The sequence below is a fragment of the Geotrypetes seraphini genome, chromosome 1 (genome assembly GCF_902459505.1).
Source record: "Geotrypetes seraphini chromosome 1, aGeoSer1.1, whole genome shotgun sequence".
Taxonomy (NCBI): domain Eukaryota; kingdom Metazoa; phylum Chordata; class Amphibia; order Gymnophiona; family Dermophiidae; genus Geotrypetes; species Geotrypetes seraphini.
The window spans coordinates 222,874,880-222,902,054 of record NC_047084.1 but is presented as its reverse complement, the minus strand read 5'-3'; the positions used below and the strand labels follow the sequence as shown (position 1 = coordinate 222,902,054).

Here is a 27,175-nt window from a genome sequence, read left to right as displayed (position 1 = left end):
CTTGTCCTGGGATTGGTAGCCTTGAAATTTACTCCTATTTGGGTTTGGCCACTCTGAAAACAAGATACTGGGCTAGATGGACCATAGGTCTGATCCAGTATGGCTGTTCCTATGTTACATTCTTAAAAATACTCCTGGCTTTCTTCTGCCATTATTGAAACCTCTCTTTTGGGCTTCCCTAAATGTCCTGTTTCAATAGTATCCTTCAAGGATACTCAACGCCGAACCTTGCGGTCCTGGGCAACTGTTGGATTTCCCCATTCCCCCCCCCCCCCCCCATCTTAGTTTAAAAGCTGCTCTTTCCATTTTTAAAATGTTAGCGCCAGAAGCCTGGTTCCATCCTGTTTAAGGTGGAGTCCATCTTTTTGCAATAAACTCCCCCTTTCCCAGAATATTGCCCAATTCCTAACAAATTTAGATCCCTCATCCCTGCACCTTTGTGTGAACCACACATTGAGACATCAGAGCTCTGCCTGTCTCTTGGGTCCTGCATGTGGAAGATGCTACATTGGAGATCTGGATTTCAGCTTTTTACCTAAGAGCCTCAATTTGACTTCCAGAATCACCTCCAACATTTTCCTATATCATTGATACCCACATGTACCAAAACAGCAGGCTCCTCCCCAGCACTATCTAAGATCCTGTCTAGGTGACACATGAGGTCTGCCATTCTCTCCTACATACCATAGCCCTCAACTTCTCCAAGTCTGCTACCCTAGCCTCAAGAGAATGGACACACACACATTTCCTCTTGCCAAGTGGGACATAATTATGCACGTGGCACTCAGTACAGTAGACTGGATAGCACCCCTCTCACTGCTGGACTGCTGTTTCATCTTAGTATTACTGAGGTTTAATTTAAAACTTGTTATGAAATTAGGAATATTAGACTAATATAAAATCCTTAAGATTATATAGTATATTGTGTGATTATATTAAGGGCTAGATTCACTAAGCAAACCGATCGTGTACCGATTGGTTTGCGAGCTCTTTGCGACCCGATTTCCCTCTAACCTGATTCACTAACCTGTGTAGCGATCCGATCCCGATCCTTGCATGCAAATGAGGGGAATCAGCATGCAAAGCAGGAAGGATGTGATTCACTACCCTTTTTTCCTGACACATCCACCCCACCCCCTTTGCCCTCTCCAACCCTACACCTGCACTGTCATGTGTAAACAAAACAAACTGTTTGTTAGATCCTAGCTTGCGCTTGCTGTCTTAACACCAGCCCTGGCAGATACACATTTCAAATTTGATGTGTTGTAATCACAAAATAGAAACTGAACTCATTTTTCTACCTTTTTGTTGTCTAGTCATTTCATTATTCAAATCATATTGGTTCCTTGCTCTGATTTCTGTTTGTCTTCTGTCAACACACTCGCCAGGGTCTTCTGCCTATTTGACATTTTCTTCTTTCTCCATGCTCAACATCCATCTTCCATCTCTGTACCTTCCCTTCTCTCTTCTACTCCCTGCAGACTCAGCACCCTCTCTTCCTTCTACTCCAGCTCCAGCCCCCAGTCCAGTGTCTCTCCCTTTCTTTCCAGCCCACTCACCATGTGCAAAGCACCCTCTCCCTCTCTTCCCTTCCCTCCTGCCTCCTCACCCCATTTGCACAGCACCCTCTCCCTCTCTTCCTTTCCCTCCAGCCCACTCCCATCCCATGTGGACAGCACCATCTCTCTCTTTCCTTTAGCCCACCCCTACCCCAAGCTCATGTTCTGACATCTGTTTTCTTCCCTTCCCTCCCCTCATGCCCTAGCATCTTTCTCCTATCCTTCCTTTCCATCTCTCCTTCTCCCTCCCCCCTCCCCTCCCCCTCCATGCTCTGGCATCAGTGGTGTAGTAAGGGGATGGACCGGCACCTCTCCTCGCCCCCCCCCCCCGCATACCTCTTCCATTTGCTACTCACTTCGGCCTTGTCTCCCTTCTGATGTCACTTCCAGGTTGCAGGACTAGGATTTGATGTCAAAAGGGAGCAGCAGGTGGAAGATGCTCATGCCGGCGAACATGTCAAGAGGTACACAAGTGGCACTTAAGCGGCAGAGAAGAGTGGGGAGGCGCTTAAGTGACAGAGAACAGTGGGGGAGATTTTCAAGCGGTGGAGAAGAGTTGGGGGATGCACAGTGGCAACCTGTCTCATCAGTGGCAGTCTTTTGCTTTGCCGGCGTCAGGCCTTCTTCTCTGTTGATCCCGCCTTCTTCCTGTTCCCATGACCCAGCAGAGAGGAAGGCCCAATGCTGGATAAATACTGCTTCCACCGCTGCCATCGGAAGGGGAAGAAATTTGGACATCAACCCTGGGAGTACCCCCTTATGGTCTGCACCTAGGGTGGACTCCCTCCCCCCATGATGCCTGAATAGGCAAGTCCAATTAAAAAAACCAAAATCGATTTGAATCGATTCAGCCAAACTGAATCGGTGAATTGATTCAAATCGTGAATCGGAAAGCACTACTGCCCACTGACACAAGGAGGCAGAGATAAAAAGTTGTAGATGATTCCTTCTGCAAAACTCGCAGGTAAAGGAAGAATAATCCACCTGGTGAAAACTCATGTCTCTTTATACTGGAAAGATTATCGAGGTTAGAACCTAATCTTCCCATATTTTGTGCTTGTGCATAACTGCATTTATAGTTTCTGGGATATTGCCAACTGCTTGAATTGTCATTTGCTTAGAACTGTGGGGGGGGGGGCTTATGTGGAATATAAATTTTATGATGATTTGTTATGTTATGATCTGGCTTGGTCACTGTTAGAAGTAAGATACTAGGCTAGATGGATCTTTTGATGTGACCCAGCCTAAAAATTCTTATGTTCCTTAAAACGTTTGAAGAAGATTACACAGAGGTAAAGTTTGTGCATCATATGGGAAAATGTATCGCTGTAGAAAGATTGAGTTTAGCAGAGTTGAAAATTTTGGCTCCTATTGCTAAGATTGCCAGCATTCTGAAACCTACTGGTATCAAAGATATAAGCCTTTAACACTATACAGTAGGTTTTGTGTAACCCTTCATTGCATTCCAAATCCAGACTGCTTGTGTACTGATCAAATTTACGGAAATAGGAACCAGAACAAAAGGGATCTTTTCCAAAGATGGTAGCGATGTTGCCACAGTAAATGCACTGAAGCCTATAGGAACTAAAATGGGCTTCAGTGCATTTACCATGGCAGCATTGCTACTGCAGTTTTGTAAAGACCCCTAAAGGGTTTATTTGCTGGTCCTACTGTTGAAGGTCCTTTTTAGGCCTTGTGAATAAGGAAACCTTCCAAACCACTGATCCTATAAATTTACATGCACAATTTGATGCTTGTAGAAGATTATCAGTTACAAGTTCAACATTAACCATTAACTGGCACTATTTGGCAGTTATGCACTCGACAGTCCTTAATATTCTACAAATTAAGCATGCAAAATCTATGGTGTTATAGTGTGGCACTTCAGAGGGGCCGGGGAGGGTGGGGGGTGCATACCTGAGAGGGGCATAGGCGAGTCAAGGGCATATCTAGCACTTATGGGCAGATATTTTAGAATACTAGCAATTACATGCCTCATTGCTGGCACATAATTGCTGATATTGAATTTGCATTTTGTGCACATCATCTTTGGGCCTAAAACTGTAGGCGACCTCTAGAGACTTTATCATCAAAATGCTGTATCACCACTGAAAAGTATTGTACATGCTGTATATTGGTATCTAATGTTGAAGTGCCTTATATTTATACTTTCTTTACATGTTTTACTGTTGTAGGCAGATGATACAACCAGCCTAATGATTGTTATACTGTATGATTACCAAGATAGAAAATTCCAACCTCGAATTATTTCTAACAAAGAAGAGCTCATACCAGAAGTTCAAGAAATAGAACATTACCTGTTCAGGTATGGTCAGTTTTGCTCATAATTTTCTTGATCCAGTGCCTGAGATTTTTCTCTCTGGGTATGTTTGTGTGTTTATGGAGATGATTTTAGAAAGGACTTTTTGCATCAACATTGAGTCGGGCACCCAAGTAAGTGATGTCATATGACACCACTGGGATGGAACTGCTTTCCCAGAATTCAGTAAGCTCTGCTCATTTGTGACCATACCTTTGCAAAGTAGTCATAAGACTGTAAGACTAATCATGCTGGGTTAGTCTGATGGGCCATCTAGCCCAGTAGCCTGTTTCCAACAGTAGCCAATCCAGATCACAATTACCTGGCAGAATCCCAAAGAATAGCAAGATTCCATGCTACTGTTCCCAGAGATAAGTAGTGACTTTCCCTATGTCTATGTCAGTAGCAGACTATAGACTTTTCTTCCAAGAACATGTCCAAACCTTTTTTGAACCAAGATACCCTAGTGCTGGTTATCATATCCTTTGTCGATGAGTTCCAGAGCTTAACAATTCATTGAGTGAAAAAATATTTGTTTTAAAAGTGTTATCATGTAACTCCATTTGGGGGGGGTCCCCCTAAGTCATTGTACTATTTGAAGCAGTAAACGTTTGATTTATATTTACCCATTCTACTCAACTTAGGATTTTATAAGGCTCAATCAAACAGACAGGAAACAAACTTCTCATTTATTTTGGTTCTTGACTTTTGTTTTTCATTGTTTTAGCCTTTTTTATTCAAAACTAAGACATGTTGCCAAAGTCAGGATTTTGTCAGTGCGCAAAAAGTGGCAGGAAAATTCAGAACGTTGACATAGAATTGCCCTGATGGCATGTATAACGCACACCTAAAAGTAGAGGAGCTTATTCTATAAAAGAAAATAAGTGCTTACTTTCCTACTAGCTTACTCATTATATATGTGTGTAGCATTATATGTGTGTGTGAGCACTTGCCAGCCATAGAGCTGTGTGTTAGTGCCTAAGTGCTGCACATACCCACCTAACAGAATAGTCTGTAAGTTACACATATCCCCCAAATTCTATTTCCAGTGCAATAGGTGTGTCATTCTAGACAAGCGGGTTATCTCCCCATGGCTGCGAGCCATATGCAGAAGAAATCCACTCCGGATTATTTCTGTGTCCCTCTAAGTTCACTAGGAGCTCTACTGCCACCTGCAATTTTTCCCTTCTGCACATGAGCCAGAAGGAGTGTTTCTATTCTCCTTCTCTCTTTTTCTTATTTTATTCAGTGTTTTCGACCTTTATTCTGTGTCTTTAGTGGTCGGAGCTTTCACCTTGGTTTCAGCTCTGCATGCCTAAAAAGAAGCAAATTCCGGTCAGTAGCTGACAGGCCAATCCCTGGTAGTACCTGTTGGCCAGCCTGCACAAGTATTTTTCAAACTCAGGGCTGTCCCCACTTTTCATTTTCACCTACTGCTTAGCAGGGGTCTGAGTGCAGGCTGTTAGGCTTCCATAGGAGACTCAGTGATGTCTTGCAGAGTGCCAGCTGCACTTTTCACCTCCCTCCTTTTTTGTAAGTGCATCTAAGAACATAAGAATTGCCGCTACTGGGTCAGACCAGTAGTCCATCGTGCCCAGCAGTCCGCTCCCGTGGCAGCCTTTAGGTCAAAGACCAATGCCCTGAGTCTGCGGGGGTGGAGGTACAGTCAGACACCGTGTCGGACTGGCAGCTTGAAGATCAGCGTTGGTCTACTCTACACACATTTGCAAAGTTTTACAGGGTGGACATTGCAACGAGAGGACTCTGCTTTTGGTTCCTCTGTGTTGCGAGCCAATACAGTCAGCCCACCCTAGATTTCTGGGACTGCATTTGAACATCCCACTTGTCTAGAATGACGCACCTATTGCACTGGAAAAAAGAGATTATATCCTTACCATGATAATATCTTTTCCAGTAGATAGTACTGCTACTACTATTTATCACTTATCACTGAAAGGTATATGCAGCGCTGTACATTTTGACATTTATAGACTGTCCCTGCTCAGAAGATAGGTGTATCACTCCCTCCATGGCCTTTCTGCGCCGGCCTACTATCTCATTCTGTTTATGTTTTTCTAAGTCATCCCTTTTGACCCTGAAGAAAACTGTATAATATGTTTTAGTGTCTGCAGGGGTACTACCTGAGTTCCTTTGCTTCTTATGTTTCAGAATATGGATTGGAAATTTGCACATTGACTTTGCATTTGTACTTTTTAAGGAATATCTATCTATTTTTGTGAATGCATTTTATTTAATTATTGTATACCGTAATTATAGCTGTTTTTAGATCTTGTATTTTTATTCACTGTTTGTATATTTTTAGTACTGTATGTGAACCGCCTAGAACTATGTGGTAGGGCGGTATATAAAAATAAAATTATTATTATTATTATTATTATGTTACTGGTTCATGAAGGTTTCAAGTGTTATGTTTGAGCAGAACAGTTGTTTTGTTTGGGAAATTTCCAGTTTTTGTCTTTACTTCATTTAATTCCGATGGAGCTTGTTTGCTTGGGTACTAACTGCAGGTGGCAGTAGAGCTCCCAGTGAAGTAGGAAGGACATAGAAAAAATCCACAGTGGATTCCTTCTGCATATGGCTCACGGCTATGGGGAGAAAACCCGCTTGTCTAGAATGACACACCTATCTACTGGAAAAGATTATATCCAGGTAAGGACATAATCTCTATATGTCATCTAAACAATCAGTGCCAACCAGAGCAGCGCTTAGCATGATTTTATACAAGGCATCGCCATATATAGAATCTCGCATAGTGCCCATAAGTGTGACTAACATTTGGGAACATCCATTGAGAACGATGAAAGCCAGGCCTAAATACCTGCGCCTAAGTTGTGCGCAGATCGAGTGTTTTCTATAACAGTGCTTTTAACTTTTAGGAATGCCCGCGATCTGCCCATGTTCCTCCCCTGGACACACACCCTTTTGACAATCATTTACTACAATTTATGCACACCACCAATTTGCCTAGAAAGTTGTGCTTGTAACATCTAATTAGTGCCAATTAGCATTGATTAGTTGTTAATTGCAATTATCAGCACTGATTAGCTTAAATTTCACATATAAATCTGTGCTGTGCACAGATCTGCATACACAATTTGGGTCAAACTATACTGAAACCGGGCCTCGATCAGATACTTCTATTACTAATTATCATTTCTACAGCGCTACCAGATGCACGCAGTGCTGTATATTAAACATGCAAGAGACAGTTCCTGCTCATAAGAGCTTACAATCTAATTATGACCGACAAACAGGACAAAAAGGGTGGTCAGGTAGAGAATTAAAAAGGAAATGATGAGGTAGATAATGTAGGGGACTATAGAGGGAATGACAAAAAGGTATGGATGCTTTACAAATGGGTTGGGGTTAGAACTTAAATGCAGCTTCAATAAAGTGAGCTTTCAGCATGGATTTGAATACTGCTAGAGACAGAGCCTGATGTACCGAGTCAGGAGGTTTGTTTCAGGCATATGTCGCAGCAAAGTAGAAGGGACGGAGACTGGAGTTGACAGTAGAGGAGAAGGGTACAGACAAAAGAGACATACCTGATCAACGGGGTTCCCAGGACAGAGTAAAGGGAGAGATAAGAGGAGGAGCTGCAGGATGAATATACTTACAGGTCAATAAGAGGAGTTTGAATTGTAGGCAGAAATGGACAGGGAGCCAGTGAAGTGATTGAGGTGAGGTTAATGTGAGCATAATGATACTGGCGGAAAATGAGACATGCAGCAGAATTCTAACAGATTGAAGGGGAGAGAGATAGCATAACAGAAGACCTGTGAGAAGCAAGTTGCAGTAGTCCAGGTGAGAGGTGATGAGAGCGTGAATGAGTTTCTTGGCAGTGTGCTCAAAGAGGAAAGGTCAGATTTTAGTGACATTGTAGAGAAAGAAACAAGAGGTTTTGGCTATCTGTTGGATGTGTGAAGAGAAGGAGAGTCAAAGATGATCCCAAAGTTGGCCAGTAATAGGACATTGGAGACTCTAGCAAGTTTCCCTAGAATAAAGAGGGTGAAAGCCCAATTTGAAGTGAGTCGAAGAGAGCTCAAGACACAAAGTCAAGACAATGGCAGAGAACACCACATTCAAATAGCTTGGATAAAAAAGGGGAGGAGGGAGATGGGAGCGATAGTTGGAGGGGTAGCTAAGGCCCAGTGAAGGTTTTTGAGGAGCTGCATAACTATGGCATGTTTGAAGGCATTAGGCACAGTTGCAGTGGAGAGCAATCATTTGAGCATATGGCGGAGAAATGGTGATCTGTAAATGGGTAGTGACTTTGGAGGAGGAAAGAAAATGTGTAGTTTCCTCTTCAGTGATTTCAGAGAAGGAAGAAAAGGTGGCAGGGGTTGATGGAGGTTCGGCAGAGCGAGCTGGAGGAGGGAGAGGTGGAATTGATTTGGTTGAGGTTAATCTTGTGAACCTTTTCATGGGAAGTACTCAGCCATAGTCTGGGGATAAAGCGAAGGAGGGGTCAGAGGTGAGGGCACTTTAAGTAGAGAGCTGAATGTGGCAGAAAGATGGCAAAAGGTTGGATCCAAGAGATTTAGTCAAGTGGGTGTAGCAGTCTTGTTTCACAAGTGAAAGGGCGGATTGGAAAGAGGTCAGCAGTTAAAGAAAAGATTTATAAACTATAGTTTTACCTCATGCAAAATTGTAATTTCTTTAATAAGACATTAACTATTTTTTCTGCGGCCCTCACAATTAAAGTTTAACATCTTTCCTTTCTCAGAACTGACACATTTTAAACACTGTATTGAAAATAAAATCATTTTCCCTACCTTTGTCTGGTGACTTTATTTTTATGTGCTTTTAACTATATTTCAAGGGCCTTTCTTGTCCATTGACTGTTTTCTCTCTGTCTTTACTTTCTGCCTTGCATCCATCTTTTGCATTAACTTAACATTCAATTTTCCATTTTTCTGCTTTCTTCTCAAAATCTACTTTTCCATGTGTTACTCTTCCTATCTCTTTCTCCTTCCCTCCCTATTTCCATGGTCTGACATCTCTGTCCTCCCCCCCTCCCCAGTGTAACATTTCTCTTTCCCATCTTCCTTTCTGCCCCCTACAGTCCATCTCCCTTTGCTTCCTCCTTTCTGGCCTCCCTCCCTGTCCAACATTTCTCCCTTCTTTCCACAAGACCAACATTTTTTTCTCTCTTCCTCCTGCATGCTTCTCCTCTGGTCCTCCTTCCCTCAACCAAACTACATCTCTCTCTCTCCCTTCATGAGTCCAACTTTTCCCTCTCTACCCTCCCCCTTTCCCCAGTGTAACATTTCTCCTTCTCTCTTTTCTGTCCTCCCCATCTATCTTGCCCTCTCCATGCCTCCTGCACGCTTTCCCTCTCTGTCCTTACCTCTTCCCTCAAGGGCATCCCTTCTTCCCAGCCCCCCAACCCAACATGCTCTCTCCCCTTGCACCATCTCACCCCTCCCCCTCCACCTTTTCTTTCCCTCCCTTTCCGCCAGGTTCAGCAGCACTTCTTCTCCCTTCCGTGCTCCCCTTGTCCAGCAGTACACCCCTTCTCCCTTCCATTCTCCCCTTGTCCAGCAATGCCTCTATTTTGCGGCCCGCAGTCTGTACGCGATCTCACACAGTGGGCAGGAAGAGAGGGTCCTGCGCCGGCATCAGCTGACTTGAAACTTCCTGCTGCCGTCGTGTATGCCGGGATTCCTGCCTTCGCATATCTGCTGGGACTCCTGCCTTTGTCTTGTCTCCGCACCCCCGGACCAGCAGCAGGCTAGAGAAAGGAGGTAATGAGTCCCAGCAGATACACGAAGACAGGAGACCTGGCATACGTGATGGCAACAGGAAGTTTCAAGTCAGCTGACGCCGGAGCCTCTCTTCCTGCCAAGTGTGCAAGATCGCGTACAGATCGTGGGCCACAAAATAGGACCTGAGGGGCAAGTTTGAGAACGCTGTATTATAGGAAGAGACTGCCTCATTGATGGACTTATATAGTGTAATGTTTGAGAGGAGAGGGGAGACAGTGGTGGAGAGAGTACATGAGTCAATAGCCTGAAGATTCTTGAAAGTATTGGTGAAGATTGGTCATATTTTGGGGGAATTGCGAGTTGTGAAGGTTTCTAGATGATAGAGAAGGGAAGAATTGAGGTGGAGAAGCTGGCAATTGAGCAGTGGGAAAAGAGGACAAGATCAAAGCAGTGGTTTTTCCTGTGTGTGGGAGTATTGGAGCACAGTTGAAGATTGATTGTTTTATTGTGTTTCATACGGCTTTGGGTGTTTTTATATCTTATGGTTGTTTGTTGTTTTTTTGTAATCCACTTAGGTATAAGTGGAATATAAGTTTTTAAAATAAATGAATGAATGAGGATATTAGAGCAAGAAATTTTGAGGTATAGGAGTTAGAGGGGTTATTAGCATGAATGTAAAGTCACTAAGGATAAGGGAAGGAGATGAAGGTTTGAGAAAGATGGAGAGACAGGAGTCGAGGTCCGTGAGAAAGGAAGATATCAGAGGGTCAATAAATGACTGCTATTTGGAGAGGTAGGGGAGTGAATAGATGGAAGAAGTGAATTTCGGAGGAGAAGCAATGAGACTGAGGTAGGAGAAGAGGTTGAAATCTACAGGAGGGAGAGAATAACTCCTCTTCTGTGACCAACTGGACGAGGCATATGGGAGAAAAGGTAACCTCCATGACATAGGGCAATGACTGAAACACAGTCCACGAGAAGTCGTCTGGCAACTCCAGCGAAGTAACTGTTCTGACGCCAGGCCGGTGTCTCCTTCCCTGCAAATTGGGGGATAGTTGTTGGCCTTTCTGGCAGAATGGCAGGCAATAACCTCTGACCACTGGGCCCTGGAGGTTCTCAGGGATGGTTACAAACTGGAGTTTCTCTGTCCTCTGACTGAGTGTTTTCTGGATTCACCTGCGGGCCACCCTAGGGGCAGGCCACAGTCTGCAGGCTTCTGGATATTGCGTCCATAGAACCCGTCCCAGATGTAGGGGTGATTCCCGCCTCACATCTAAGGTTAGGCCTCATTCATGTCAAGCAAGCCTGAACTATCTTTTCTGCATGAACCATCTCTGCTTGATGCATTCTAGATGTGTTTACAAGAACTGTGTGTTTCAGTCAAGGACAAGTGGCCCACCCTAACTTGTCTAGCTTGTGTGTGAAACCTGGAGGAGTTATGAACTATGTTATGTTCTATGTTTTGTGCTTATCATCCATGGTGCCATCCAAGGCCTCTGCACAAGAAAAGACTATTCATGTTTGCTGTTCTGCTTTGATTGGTCCTGGAGGGTCATCTGACACGACCTAAGGAGAAAGGTGTTTGCGAGGATTTAGATTATGTTTTGATGTGAGGGAACTCGGATCAAAACTTAGGTTTCTCTGTACTACACCGTAACAATAAGAACTGATAAAAGTTGCCTCTTGTGACCTGCTCTCATATGAGAGTGAAGACACAGAACTGTCTTTTAAACAGATCTGGTTTCTATCGCAAAAGGAACTCTAGCTAATATATATTACAGCTGCTCCAGTGATAAACGGACTTGTCTGATCAGAAGAAGTTCTATCATCTGCTAAGCTGAGGAAAAAGAAGAATTCCATCTCCCAGATCTGCTGAGGCATAATCTAAAGGGTGAGAAAACGAATTATTCGCTGCTGGCTTGTGAATATATATTTTTATATCTATAATAAAATATTTCATATAGCTTGGGTTTCTCTGTATTCGTATAAGTTGGCATAAATCCGAATCCATGACTGCAGTTGTGGGATATCCTAGATATGAGATGTGAAATGTCAGTTTGTTAGTGGCCCCCACAATATATGGTGGTAGGGGTTAAGTGAAAGGCGTACTGACAAACGCTGGTCCCAGATTCCCTCACTGAAGACTCACCAGGAAGTAGAATCAAAGAGGCAAAGCCAGAGGTGATTGCATAAAGAATATATTATAGAAATAGTCTTACAGAAAAGCAATATTCTGAAGCATTACAATAATTAAGCATTACAATTAAGCAGAGAGCAAAGCAGTTTCCCTGCCTTACAGAGTTCAGAGGAAAAGAGAGACATAGAAGCTTGCAGTTCTAGGGAGAGCCAGAGAGAGAAAAGGGGGATGGTCTAAGCTTCGTGTTCCATAGATAAAGGGAAGGATAGACAGAGAGAGGGAGAGAGTCAAGACCCCTCTCCTCCAGAAATAGATAGATTGATAGATCAGAGAGGAGGCTTTTATACCTTGGAATCTTATTCTGAATATAGAAAATATTGTATGTCCCAGTATCTTTCTGTTTAGAACTTGCAAACTATTTGAGACAATGGTTAATTTAATTGATAAAGGAGGGTGTGAGAAGATGGGATTAGTCTCTGGCTTCTTTGTCCCATTTATCTGTGCACCTGTCCCATTGTCCTAAGCACCCTCTTAATCAGACATTAACACCTTTTAGCTAGTCATGATTCAATCAGGGCTACTTAAAACATATCCGGGATACTTAAAACAGTTTCCCTGCCCTTAGGGTCTATCTGCATTCCCATGCCAGAGTCAAATTGATATAATTTCCCATAGGCCTTCGCTGACATAAGTAATGCCAACTAAAAATGCTGAATGGTAGCGATAGCTAGGTTGACATGAACGTGACTTGTTTATGTTGCACTAATTAGTTATACACATAAATCTGCCTACACAGAGCGAGACTCGAGCTCTGTGACATACTTGATATACTTCATTGTTCCAAAGAAAGGATATGACAATTGGAGACCGATTCTGGACCTCAAGGCGGTCATTGCAGTGCTGAAAATGCCTTCCTTCCGCATGGAGACTGCGCTCAGTGATAGCATCAGTGGTGCCGGGGGAGTTCTTAACCCCCCTGGATCTGTCGGAGGTGCATCTCCACATTCCCGTTTTTCTGTGGTTCCATGTCTTGGGGCAACATTTCCAATTTGCAGTGATGCCCTTTGGCAACAGCATCCAGAACCTTCACCAAGATGATGATGAAGATTATTGTGGCGGCGGCCCATCTTCGCATTCTGGGTGTACTGGTTCATCCATATCTGGTTGATCAGAGCTCCCTTGCTGTCTGAAGGGTGTCAGGCTGTTCAGTGGGTGGTGCAGTTACTACAACACTTGGGCTGGGTGATCAACTTCAGAAGAGTCACGCCGAGCCGATGCAGGATCTGGAATACCTGGGAGTTCGGTTTCACATCAGGAGAAGCTTTGACAGGCTGTCGGGGCTCTTCTGGCCACTCTGGTTCCGATAGCATGGCAGTTCTTCAGGTTTTGGGGACCATGGTAGCAACGATAGATGTGGTCCCTTGGGCCATAGCCCATCTGTGTCCGCTGCAAGATGCTCTGCTTTCCTGCTGGAATCCCCAGTGGGATCCATTACATGCGCCCTTGCCCTGAACAACTGTGGAACAGTCTTGCATGGTGGTCAACCCCTCTCGCTTTCTAGGGGCCTTCCCCTCTGATCTCAGATTGGGTGATTCTGTCTATAGATGCAAGTTTAGAAAAAAAACCAACTCCGACAGCCCAGAAGTCCCACGCATGCTCAGACCATCTACAGAAGGTCTGCGCATGCGCGGGATCGCTATAGCGTGATACGTGCCTGCAGATGGAGGCATTCCTCTGATCGCCCTCATCTGCATGTTGGAGTTTGATGAATTCGTCGGACCTTCCTAGATCGGGCAGGTTAGTGAATCCTGGCCTTAGTCCTCAGTTCACACGTTCATCTCTCTCTATTCTCTGGAATTCTTTCCAGACACGATGAAAAGATATCATCTTAATTCTGTTTTCTATTTATATTTATTAACCTTTATAAAATTATTTTTTCTACCTTTGTTTTCTGGCCATTTACTTTTCTGGTTTCTGCTTTCCTCTGTCTTAAATCCTTGCCAGGATTTTCCTCTCTTCCTTTTCCCTTCAGCTTTCTTCAATTTTATTTTTCTACCTCTGTGTACAGATTTAACTCATTTCTTACTATCTAGTCAAGTTCCCTCTTTTTTACGGTCTACCAGTAGCTTTCCATCTTTCCCTTATTGTGGCTCTAGTCAAGTTCTCTCTTTTTTACAGTCTATCAGTAGCTTTCCATCTTTCCCTCATTGTGGTTTTTCACTAACTCTGCCCTCTTTCTCTCCCCTTTCTATACAGTGTTTGCCCTATATATCTGCCCTTTCTTTCCCCTTCCATCATCTCCCTCCTTTCTGTCTCTCCCCCCAAACATCTGCCAGTTTCTCTTCTCTTACATCCAGTATCTGCCCCTTCTATATAGCATCTGCTTCCTCTCTCCCCCTTTCTATCTAGCACTCCACACTTTCTCCCCTTTCTGTCAGTATCTCTCCTGTCTCTTCCCCTTCCATAGTGTCTGCCTCCTCTCTCTCCTTCACTTTTTTCTTCCATCATCTTCCTCATTCCTCTTCCCTCTTCATCCAGACTTCTGTCTTTCTCCTCCTATACAACTTATTCCCTCCTCCCCTTTCCATCCAGCTTCTCTCCTCTCTCCCTTTCCATCAATATGTCCCTCTTTGTATCTCTCCCCTTCCATAAAACATCTACCCTCTTTCTCCCCCTCATTTTTCATCCAGCATCTCCCCTTTCACTTCCCCCATTCCATCATGTTCTTCTTCTCTGTACCTCACCCCCCCAACATCTGCCCTCTCTTCCCTGTTCTATACAATATCTGCCCCTCCCTTCTCTACCCCAAACCATTTCCACTAGCTTCTGCCCCCTCTTCTCCTACCCCACTTCCACCAGTGCCTACCTTCTCTATCCTCTACCCCTTTTCCACCAGTATTTGCCCATCTCTTCTACCCACCTCACATCCACCAGCTTCTGCCCCTCTCTCCCCAAACCATTTCCACCACTACTGCCCCCTCTCTCTCCTACCATCTTTCACCAACGTCTGACCTCACCCATTTCCACCTTTTCTCTGTCCCACCCACCCCACAACCACCAGAGTATGCCCTCTTTCTCTCCCCCACTCCATATCCACCATCTGCCCCTTAGCATCCCCATCGTTGCTCCTGCTTTCCCAAAGCAGCAACAGCAAACTGAAACAAATTAGCTGCAGAATCTTCCCATACATATCTGCGGCTTCCGGCTCTGCCCTGGAAGAAGATAACTTCAGAGAGGGTGGGCTGGCAGCCACAGGTGTGTATGGGAAGGTCCCGCTGCTGCTGCTTCGGGAGAGCAGCAGCGGCAGAAGGTGTTGGTCCTGATCCCACCGGCTGTGCGGCCTCCTCCTAAAAAGTACAGCTTAGAGGGAATGTTGGTTGCAAAATATGAAATTTTGAATTTGCACATGAATACTATTATTGGAATAATACTAACTAGCTGAACCTACAGTATGATTAGAACTTTTAGCCTTATATTAAAGATATACACATGCCTTTTTCTTCTCCCCCCCCTCTTTGCCTTTTCTAACTTTTCATTTTACCATAAACCTCTTTCTTTGCTCACAGGCTTTTATAATGGTATATCAAGAAGCTTTAGTAAGTAAGTAAAATAGATTATTTTGTCCAGAATGTAAGTTAAAAAAAATAATCATTTGTGTATATTTTCCTTTATAATGTTCTCTAGTATATTATGATCTCAATAAAAGAAATGCAAGCATAACATTAATGTAAACAGAAGCACAGACAAGGGTACACTATCCTGTTATGTTTTGATGCCGAGAGTTGTTTTATATTTACAGCTATAAAACAAAATTGGCTGCTTCACTTGCAAGATGTCGAATTAAATATGATGCTCTTACAATTGACCATTTTCTACCCGAAAATGTGCGGAAACAGGAGCAGAGAGCCTTTACTTTACCCCTCTATGCTTGGATCAACATAGCTAAAGCTAGGTAAGTAGAAATCTTTAAACAAATATTTTACTACATGGCAAGTTTTGTTCATTATGTCCATTCTAATATGAAACTCTTCGGTGATGCTCTACATCAGGGTACATCAACTTCTTTCCTCGAAAACTGCAACCCAATTGGATTTTCAGGATTTCCCCAATGAATATGAATGAGATGTGTTTGCATATAATGAAGGCCAATAGTTCTCATGCGTATTGTGACCAAGTGTAGGCAGGGCAGTCACCTAGCCTAGGGCAGGGTACATGTAAACAGACCAAGCGAATAGATTTGAGGCTGGTGGAGACTTGAGTAAAGCACAGATTTAAAAAAGGGCCAATTCTCTCTATTCCTTTTGATAGGCACAATTTATTGGAACAAAACCAAAATACATTCCAAACAGCTCTCACAGTTATTTCACTGCAAGCAATCGCATTTCCCCAGTGCTTTAACAACAGTCACTTCTTTTGACTCCATGAAGCTCCTTGGTATTATTATTATTCAAAAAGCGAAGGAGGAAAGGTAAAAAAACCCCCACAAAAACTCTCTCTTCAATTGTATACCTTTTCATCTCATACCAAAATGGCTTTAAGGCATTGGGGGGGAGGGCAGAAGGGGTTTGGGGAAGGGATTTTGGTTATGGTTAGGTTGGTGGAGGGTTGAGATTCACTTCAAGTTTCAAGTTTAATAAAATTTTGATTAAACGCAAATCAAGATTTCTAAGCGTTTTACAAGTTATATTAAGAGGAGGGAAATTCCCTAACCCCTATTTGTCCTGTTTATCTGTAAGCTTTATTGAGCAGGGATTGTCTCTTATATGTTTAATGTACAGCAGTGCATATGGCAGTGCTATAGAAATAAGTAGTAGTAGTTGGTTTTTTTTATGTCTTCTGTTTTCTTTTCTGTCTTATGTCTTCCACTGCCCAATTTTTGATTCTAATTGATTCATTGATTTGAATCAGGTGAATGAGGGAGATCAATATTGTCCTTTTGCCGGTTTCTTTTTATGAGGACAGACTATTGAATAGAGAAAGTTGGATCGGCACGGTATAGAGAAGAGTTGTTAGAAATTTAAACTGACCAAAAAGGGAAAGGAAGTAAGAGAAAGACTGATTCTAGTGTGAAGCCTGTTGTCGGTTGAACTCCTGAGCTGTGGCGGTTTGAAATTGCCCTTTACAGCCAGTCGGAGCCCTGGAAGATCAATTAATTACTTAAAGTATTTTTTAAAAAAAATCGATCTCATTATAAGGCAGTTCTCAGTTAAACAATCTAAAGCTGAGACAGTTTGAAGCAGCTCTCTCCTGCCGGTATTGAGTTGGAGTCCTGAGAAAAATCAAATTATCCTCTGCTTGAAGCAGTTTCTTGAGATAAAAAATCAAGATACTTTAAAAAGGTAGAACATTGAATACTCCATTTAATTAATAAATAGAAAAGTTTACAATTCAGACTGATTGGGATAGAGGGCTGCCTGTCAAAGACAAAAATATGACAGTTTGATATAGCCCTCTCCTGCCTGATGTCAAAATAAAGCCTGAGAAAAAAAAAAAAATTTCTTCTGTGCTGAATAATATAGTGTTAAACACTGAGATTTCTAAAGAGCTGAAAGACATTAAAAGGAGGCTTGTTTCTTTTTCCTTTCTCATTGAGACAATAAAGCAGATAACTAACAAGAAATTACTGTTGAGAAAATTTCTGCTGCTTGAAATCAGAATGAAATTCTGAGAGAGAGAGGCTTGAGAAGAAGAGGAAAAGGATTTCTCTTTTGTTGACTATTATATTTGGACAGAGTGACTGATTGGCAATCTGCTTAGTGCTAGAACAACGCAACACTGGTCTAAAAAAAAAAAAAAAATATCAAAAACAGATTGCAAAAAAAATTGTGACTGAAAGATATTTTAAGATTCCTAACAAAACTGAATAAATAAAATCCACGAAAAAAAAGAAACAACAGCATGGCAAGTACCAGGCAAAACAAAAATGAGGCTGGCACATCAGCAAAAAGACAAAAACAAGATCAAATAACACCAAGCAAGATCCCACTTCCTATTGAAGAACCTGACATATTGAGTAAAGCAGAAGTTATGGAAGAACTAAGACAAATCAAACAAATGCTTAAGGAAACAGTAACCAATATGTCTGAAATGAAGGAAGAAATATTAAACATTCATAGACAAATGGAAAGTAATAACAAAAGAACAACTGAATTAGAATCCAAAATGGAGGTCATAGAAAGGGAAACAAACAGATGTAAAAATGATAGTCTGGAATTAAATAAATTGAAAGATCAACTGGAAGACTATGAGAATAGAGGAAGAAGGAAAAACATTAAACTTTTTGGAATACAAGAAAATTTAGAGGGAAAAAATACTATCCTTTTTCTAGAAAATTTAATTCCAAAAATACTACAACTGGACTTGAAACAACCACTAGAAATAGAAAGAGCGCATAGGATTCCAGTTAAAAATACAGAAAATAAAAGCAGGCCAAGACCAATAATTTTCAAAATGCTTAGATACCAACAAGCATTAGAAATATTAAATTCAGCAAAGAAAGACAAAAATCTAAACTATAAAGGATCTAGAATATGGTTCTTGCCGGACTTTGCCAAAAACACAGCAAATAAAAGAAAGAGACTATTAGACATGAGACCTCAACTAAAAGAAAAAGGTTTTAAATATGGTCTATATTATCCGGCGAAAATGAGAGTATCATCTGGAGATAAATCCTTATATTTCGAGGATCCAGAAAAACTGAAAGCTTTTCTTTCTAAACCAGAACCTATGATATTTTAATATAAAATTTTAAGATGGGTTTTGATGACTTTATGAAATAATTATAAAAGTATGAAATATTGAAATATCTGAAGAAAGAAAAAAATGATAAGAAAGAAAGAGCAAGACATAGGAAAAACATTAATAACATACTAAATATATGTTTAAGATGAAATTTTAAGATGTAAATAATAATACCAAGGAAATATAAAATAAAAACTGTTAAATGGATAAAGATACATTAATGAAATGATATGAAAATATGACTAAAGATATTAATGGTTAATACAAATAGATAGAAGGGGAATTTGATTGAATATTAAATGCCTAGAGGGGAGGAGAATGTTTGGATTACAGTTCCAATGTGTATCCTTAAGCAGCCATTGTATTGGGTGGGAAAGGGAGGGAAAAAGAGAATTTTTACTAGAATGATTAAGGAAAAAATAAACAAGGGATTAGATATTTTAGGGGTAAATATGTGTGTCGTGAAAAACAATTTTTGGATTCTAAAAATGAAAGAAAAGGAGAGTAAGATTATAATGAGAAATATTAAAATGTATAATGTCTTTTAAAATATATTCTATTAATGTCAATGGCCTGAATCACGTAATTAAAAGGAAAAAAGTATTAACATTTCTAAAAAAGCAAAATGCGGATATTTACTGTCTACAAGAGACCCATCTTAGTATAAAGGAATCACAGAAACTATCGGGAGGGTGGGTAAAATAATGTTTTTTTGCTCCAGCAGAGAGTAAAAAAGCAGGGGTAGCAATTCTTATAAGTAAAAAATGTATGGCCAAGATTAAGGTAAAAAATTCAGATCCACATGGAAGATGGATACATATTGATATAGGTATGGGAAATGATACCCTGACGTTGTTCAATATATATGCCCCTAATTCGAATCAATCAGAATTTTTTAAAAAAATACAGAATATGTTGTTACCACTGGCTGCTTCTAATTTAGTGGTGGCTGGAGATTTTAATGCTGTAATGGATCCATTATTGGATAAAAAACCAGGTAAAAGTATAAAATCTTTAGGTTTAGATAATTTGGTTCAATCATGTGATTTGAAAGATATATGGCGTATTCTTCATTTTAATGATCAGGAATTTTCATTTTGTTCACAGGTTCATAAATCATTTTCAAGAATAGATTATATTTTTGTTTCAACAAATAAAGTGCAACAGGTGATTAAAGCTTCCATAGATCCTATTATTATTTCGGATCATGCGGGAGTATGGATAGAATTACAATTAGATCAATTAGAGAATGGTAGACCTCTTTGGAGATTTGATAATGCATTGCTTGTGGATGACAAATTTTTGGAAAATTTTAAAACACAAATTAACGATTTCTTTCAAATAAATTTAGTGGAGGATACATCTATAGAGAACGTATGGGATGCATTTAAAGCAACTATGAGGGGTAATATTATATCATATTCAGCTTTTATTAGAAAACAGATTAAAATACAATATATAGAATTAGAAAAAGAAATAAAAATATTAGAAGCTAAATTGGTAAGTAAATGGGAATATGAAGTTTTGCAAGCTCTTTTGAAAGCAAAAGGTAAATATAATGAATTAACTTCAAAAATGATAAGAAGAGATTTGTTTTCCAAACAAACAGTGTATTATGGAAATTCTAATAAGGCTGGGAGATTATTGGCAAATTATCTTAAAGCAAAAAAAAGAACAACTAATATTAATGGAATAAAAGACGATAATGGGATAATAACAAATCAAACAAATATAATATTAAAACAATTTTTAAAATTTTATAAGGACCTGTATTCTTCCGAGCCTTATTTGGAGAGACAAAAAGATGGAAAAAATTTTTTAGATTTAATTAATGGACCTAAGGTTCCTGATCATATAAAACGGAGTTTAGATGAACCTATATCATTAAAAGAATTAGAAACAGCATTGAGATCTCTTAGAGTTGGATCCGCTCCAGGTGGTGATGGTTATACAGTAGAATTTTATAAAACATTTCAAAATATCCTTTCCCCACATTTACTAAATTTATATCAGACACAACTTATAAAAGGTAATATTAAAGGTACTATGGCTGAATCAATAATAATTGTTTTGCCTAAGCCAAATAAAGATCCTACTTTGGTTTCAAACTACAGGCCTATATCTTTGATAAATGTTGATAATAAACTTTTGGCGAAAATTTTGGCTTTGAGATTAGCCAAAGCTCTCCCACATATTATAGACATGCATCAAACGGGTTTCGTTGCTAAAAGACATTCTTCTAATAACTCTAGACTATTATTTCACATGCTAAACTTATCAAAAAAAATGGATGAACCGGCTTTTACAGTTTCATTAGATGCTGAAAAAGCATTTGATAGGGTAGAATGGAATTTTATGTATCAGGCTTTAGAATGGTTTGGTATAGGTTCCGGATTTATACAAATGGTAAAAACATTGTATAGCTTCCCGATTGCAAGACTAAATATTAATAATAAGATATCTGATGGTTTTCAATTGCAGAGGGGAGTTAGACAAGGCTGTCCTTTATCTCCTTTGTTATTTGATGTTGTATTAGAACCCTTATTGTTAGCAATACAGCAAACGAGGGAGATACAAGGTATTCCATATTCAGATATGGAATATAAAATTTCGGCTTATGCTGATGATATTTTACTTTATTTGAGAAATCCAGAGTCAACCTTATCTTCTTTATTAGAATTAATTGATAAGTTTGGTAAATTCTCAGGTTATAAAATTAATTGGAATAAATCTGAAATTATACCCTTGAATGTTCATTGTGTAAAAGGATTATTTGATACTTTTCCATTCATATGGAAAGAAGAAGGATTTAAATATCTTGGCATTCAAGTTAAAAATACAATTGAAGATACTGTAAAAGAGAATGAAAAATATGTATTAAAAAAAGTTACGGAGTTATGTGAACAATGGAACCCATTACATATTTCTTGGTGGGGAAGAGTTCAAACTATTAAAATGATGATATTACCTGTGGTTTGCTACCAAATGAGTATGATACCTATGTATTTTCAGGGGTCCTTTTATAAAAAGCTTAATAGCATTTTAACAAAATTTCTTTGGCTTGGTAAAACACCTAGAATAGCTTTAGTAACTTTGCAAAAATCAATTAAGGAGGGAGGGGTAAATTTTCCAAATTTCTATAGGTACCATCAAGCCTATATTCTACGTCAGGGTATGTATTGGATCCTCCCAGAACTTATGGATAATGCACCGGATTGGTTATATTTGGAATGGCGCCTTATGTTTCCCCTAAATTTAGTTCATCTGCCAAGTATTAACATACCTAGAAGATACAGAGAAAATAAAATATTAATGGATACTTGGAAAACGTTGAGATTTATTGATAAATTAACACATATCCCAATAAACAAATCAACTAATCAATCTATATGGATAAACTCCAAGATCAAAATTGGCGGAGCTCAAATCCTTTGGAAGAACTGGATTATTGCAGGCATTAGATCTCTAGACGATGTTATTTCAGAAGGTAAACTGCTGGATTTTTCACAATTGCAACATAGATTTGGTCTTAATAAAACACAAAGTTTTAAATGGTTGCAATTGAAGCAGACTAAATGTCAAATGGAAAAAGTCCTCTTATAGATAAGTACAAATATAATAAAGGACTAACAAATGTATCATCAAGATAGAATTCAATCTCTTCAGCTCTCAGATGCCTGCGTTAGCTAAATCATAGTGTATAAGCCAACTATAGCAGACCAATTGGTATCTTTCATTGAGCTATGAAGAGTTTTTTCATGGATAACTTAAATGTTTACAAGTTTTTAAGTTTTTTTAATTATGCAAGTAAAATTTCAAGCTTCTTGTTAAGAATGCATTGAATAGTCATACAAAAACCGGCACTTAGCTTTTAAGTGATGTCTCCGGTATACTCCGTTAGTAATCCCCCAACGGGCCCCGTTTCACCCAAAAAAAGGGCTTCATCAGGGGTCGGATTACTGATCGAGCAGTTTAAGCTCGTTCTTTTAGATTGTAAAAATCGCCATTTTTACAATCTAAAAGAACGAGCTTAAACTGCTCGATCAGTAATCCGACCCCTGATGAAGCCCTTTTTTTGGGTGAAACGGGGCCCGTTGGGGGATTACTAACGGAGTATACCGGAGACATCACTTAAAAGCTAAGTGCCGGTTTTTGTATGACTATTCAATGCATTCTTAACAAGAAGCTTGAAATTTTACTTGCATAATTAAAAAAACTTAAAAACTTGTAAACATTTAAGTTATCCATGAAAAAACTCTTCATAGCTCAATGAAAGATACCAATTGGTCTGCTATAGTTGGCTTATACACTATGATTTAGCTAACGCAGGCATCTGAGAGCTGAAGAGATTGAATTCTATCTTGATGATACATTTGTTAGTCCTTTATTATATTTGCAATTGAAGCAGGCCATTCAGGTTGGGTTCCCTGAATGGAAAACATTAAATAATCAATATAGTTTAAAGTTCTTATGTTTTCAAACAGACTTCCTAGGACATCAAGCCGCATTGTGGTATAAATTAATATCTGGATATTTGAATAAAAAACCAAAAAATGGTCTAAGAGACATTTGGAGCATTGAGATTGGACATCAGATTAATGCATCTCAATGGCCACTAATTTGGTCTTGGAGAATGGGATGTACAGTGTCAGCATCTATGAGACAAACTTGGTTCTTCTTATTACATAGAGCTTTTTGGACCCCTACACGTTTGCAAAAATTAGACAGTTCTAAGTCCAATAAATGCTGGCACTGTAATCTAGAACCAGGGACATTAGATCATTTATTGTATCATTGTCCCTATATTAAAACTTTTTGGAATTCAATTTGGCCACAAATTAATAAATTGATGGAAAATCATATTGCAATATCATATGACACAATATTATTTGGAATGATGATGAGGAAAAAAAGTCAAATTTCACCAGAAAATAACAAGCTTTTATTAATTATGACAGGGGTTGCCATTCAGCATATAACTAATAACTGGAAGAATTACAACAACCTAAATTATACATTTTGGTGGAATACAATATGTCATATATTCAAAATGGAAAGAACAATAGCAATACAAAGGGGGACATATACTAAATTTATAAAAATATGGGGGCCATTGACAAAATACTGTTACGAATAAATAGGAGGATTTTTCTTCTTCTTTTCTTTTTTTTAGGGATCCCTTTTTTTTTTATGACACACATAGAGGGGGGGTAAAGAAAATAATTTCTACATAATATGTTATAATATATTATACAATATGCAATGTATGAATGAAAAGTAATAGAAGGGTGGGGGGAGGGAGAGGGGATAAAATTTTATTTAGAATATATTGTATTAGATATAAAAATGTTATTGAATATTCATCAATTGTATTCTAACATGTTGTACATTTTCTATAAAATTTGAAAATTAAAAATATTAAATATTAAAGTAATAAAAGGGTGGGGGGAGGGTGAGGGGGAAAATCAAATTTAGATATATAATGTATTAGATATAAAAGTGATACTATGCATTTATCAATTGTATTTTAATATTTTGTACACTTTATGTAAAATTTGAAAATAAAAAAATAATGGAAAAAAAAAATTTTTTTTAAAAATCAGCCTCCCAATTCAATGACTGATCCTCCCCCCTCCCCCCATGCCTTCCTAAAGCAGGAGTGGCAGCACTGCCTCTTGCTGGCTGTCCGCTGCCACTCCTTAAGGGGGGAGGGTCAGTCGGAAAGGCCTACATGTTCCCCCAGCTTCCCCATTCTTACCTTAAGCTAATACGGCAGCCTGCAGGATCGCCAGTGCTATAGCGATCCCTACAGCTGCCGTTGTCCTCAACGGCACATTCCCTCTGCCACGATCCTGCCCCTGACGTCAGAGGAGGGGCAGGACCGTAGCAGAGAGAACGTGCCGTTGAGGACGACGGCAGCTGCAGGGATTGCTATAGCACCAGAGATCCTGCAGGCTGCCGTATTAGCTTAAGTTAAAAGCAGGGAAGCTGGGGGAGCATGCAGGCTTGCAGGGGGAGCAGGCCTTCGTGGGGGGGGGGCAGTATAACACATTTGCTATACTCGTATGTTGAAGATTGAGAGATGCCTGCAAGGCCTGTGCAGAGGGAGGAAGAGGAAGGGACAAGAGAGAGTAAGAGGAGGGAAGGAGGGAAGATGCTAGACCTGGGGTAAAGAGAAGGGAAGAGAGAGACCAAACCAAAAAGAGGGGGAGGAAAGCAGAGGAGAGGTGCTGGACTAATGGAGAGAGGGAAAGAGAAATGCAAGACCACAAGGGGAAGGGTACAAGAGGGACAGATGATCCAAGATGGCTGCACGTTAGTGCTGGTGTTTCTTACCTCTCCCGTGGAGGCGGCTAATTCCTTAGCACTCTTCAACATCGTGATTTTTTCACAGTGTTTTCCTTCTCTACTGCGTTCTGAGAACAGCTCCCTCTCAGCTCAGAACCTCCACGCCGATACAGCAACAAATCCTGGAGAGGTTTCTGAGCCAGCTCACAACCCCGTTACTGGGAGAAGAGGGCGCTGCTGCAAGTTTGGACGATGGAGCGTCCAGCCTCATAGGGCATGAAGTATTGCTGTCCCCTCCGGTATCCAGTGCACCACCGTGTCGAACGTTGGCACGGGTTGCCCCAGCAGGGATTCCAGGGGCGGAAGTCGCGGACCTGGACCTGAGTCTGGAGGGAAGAGCGCTTATGGGAAAGACAGCTGAGCAATCGACTTTGTGAGCGTCAGCGAGTTTGCCGCTGCCTCTGACTCCCCCAGTGGCAACACTGGAGATCATTTGGCAGGCCTTGCAGAGGCTCGATAGCAAGCTGACGGAATCAACACAAGAGGTACTTAATCTCTCAGGGAAGGTGGAAAATTTGTCTAAAATTATTGAACAGACCAAACATGATTCTGCTGAACAAATAACTTGTGTTAAAACTGAAGTTAAAGACTTAAAGGAAATAACATCAACTTTGGTTAGAGATAAAAGATGTTCTGTGTTCACAGAAGAAAATCCTGGAGAAGGACCGAGATTGTCCGGCAAAGTTACACGAGAAAATGGAGTAGATTCTGCGCCGTTCACGGAGGAGGGTGTTTATGAGCAACTTGAAAAACTGAAGGTGGACAAAGCGATGGGACCAGACGGGATCCATCCCAGGATACTAAGGGAACTCAGAGAGGTTCTGGCGAGTCCTATTAAAGACTTGTTCAACAAATCTCTGGAGACGGGAGTGATTCCTGGGGATTGGAGGAGAGCGGATGTGGTCCCTATTCATAAAAGTGGTCACAGGGATGAAGCAGGAAACTACAGGCCGGTGAGCCTCACTTCAGTTGTTGGAAAAATAATGGAAGTGTTGCTGAAAGAAAGGATAGTGTATTTCCTTGAATCTAATGGGTTACAGGATCCGAGGCAACATGGCTTTACAAAAGGTAAATCGTGCCAAACGAACCTGATTGAATTTTTTGATTGGGTGACCAGAGAGCTGGATCGAGGACATATGCTAGATGTAATTTATTTGGATTTCAGCAAAGCCTTTGATACAGTTCCTCATAGGAGGCTGTTGAATAAACTTGAAGGGCTAAAGTTAGGACCCAAAGTGGTGAACTGGGTCAGAAACTGGCTGTCGGACAGACGCCAGAGGGTGGTGGTTAATGGAAGTCGCTCGAAGGAAGGAAAGGTGACTAGTGGAGTCCCTCAGGGTTCGGTGCTGGGGCCAATCCTGTTCAATATGTATGTAAGTGACATTGCTGAAGGGTTAGAAGGAAAAGTGTGCCTTTTTGCAGATGATACCAAGATTTGTAACAGAGTAGACACCGAAGAGGGAGTGGAAAATATGAAAAAGGATCTGCAAAAGTTAGAGGAATGGTCTAATGCCTGGCAACTAAAATTCAATGCAAAGAAATGCAGAGTAATGCATTTGGGGATTAATAATAGGAAGGAACCGTATATGCTGGGAGGAGAGAAGCTGATATGCACGGACGGGGAGAGGGACCTCGGGGTGATAGTGTCCGAAGATCTAAAGGCGAAAAAACAGTGTGACAAGGCAGTGGCTGCTGCCAGAAGGATTCTGGGCTGTATAAAGAGAGGCGTAGTCAGTAGAAGAAAGAAGGTGTTGATGCCCCTGTACAGGTCATTGGTGAGGCCCCACTTGGAGTATTGTGTTCAGTTTTGGAGACCGTATCTGGCGAAAGGCGTAAGAAGACTTGAGGCGGTCCAGAGGAGGGCGACGAAAATGATAGGAGGCTTGCACCAGAAGACATATGAGGAGAGACTGGAAGCCCTGAATATGTATACCCTAGAGGAAAGGAGAGACAGGGGAGATATGATTCAGACGTTCAAATACTTAAAGGGTATTAACGTAGAACAAAATCTTTTCCAGAGAAAGGAAAATGGTAAAACCAGAGGACATAATTTGAGGTTGAGGGGTGGTAGATTCAGGGGCAATGTTAGGAAATTCTACTTTACGGAGAGGGTGGTGGATGCCTGGAATGCGCTCCCGGGAGAGGTGGTGGAGAGTAAAACTGTGACTGAGTTCAAAGAAGCGTGGGATGAACACAGAAGATTTAGAATCAGAAAATAATATTAAAGATTGAACTAGGCCAGTTACTGGGCAGACTTGTACGGTCTGTGTCTGTGTATGGCCGTTTGGAGGAGGATGGGCAGGGGAGGGCTTCAATGGCTGGGAGGGTGTAGATGGGCTGG

The 27,175-nt window shown here is 40.7% G+C and overlaps 1 protein-coding gene across 2 annotated transcripts in view; it reads left to right on the top strand.

The window, feature by feature from the left end:
* The window catches only part of NSUN7 (NOP2/Sun RNA methyltransferase family member 7), a 139,311-nt gene that overhangs the window by 24,202 nt on the left and 87,934 nt on the right, over positions 1–27,175 (top strand). For both annotated transcript variants that reach the window (XM_033946886.1, XM_033946896.1), the window contains 2 exons: positions 3,755–3,885; positions 15,545–15,697. In XM_033946886.1, coding sequence (XP_033802777.1) covers positions 3,755–3,885; positions 15,545–15,697 — 284 coding nt within the window. The remainder of the gene's footprint in view (positions 1–3,754; positions 3,886–15,544; positions 15,698–27,175) is intronic.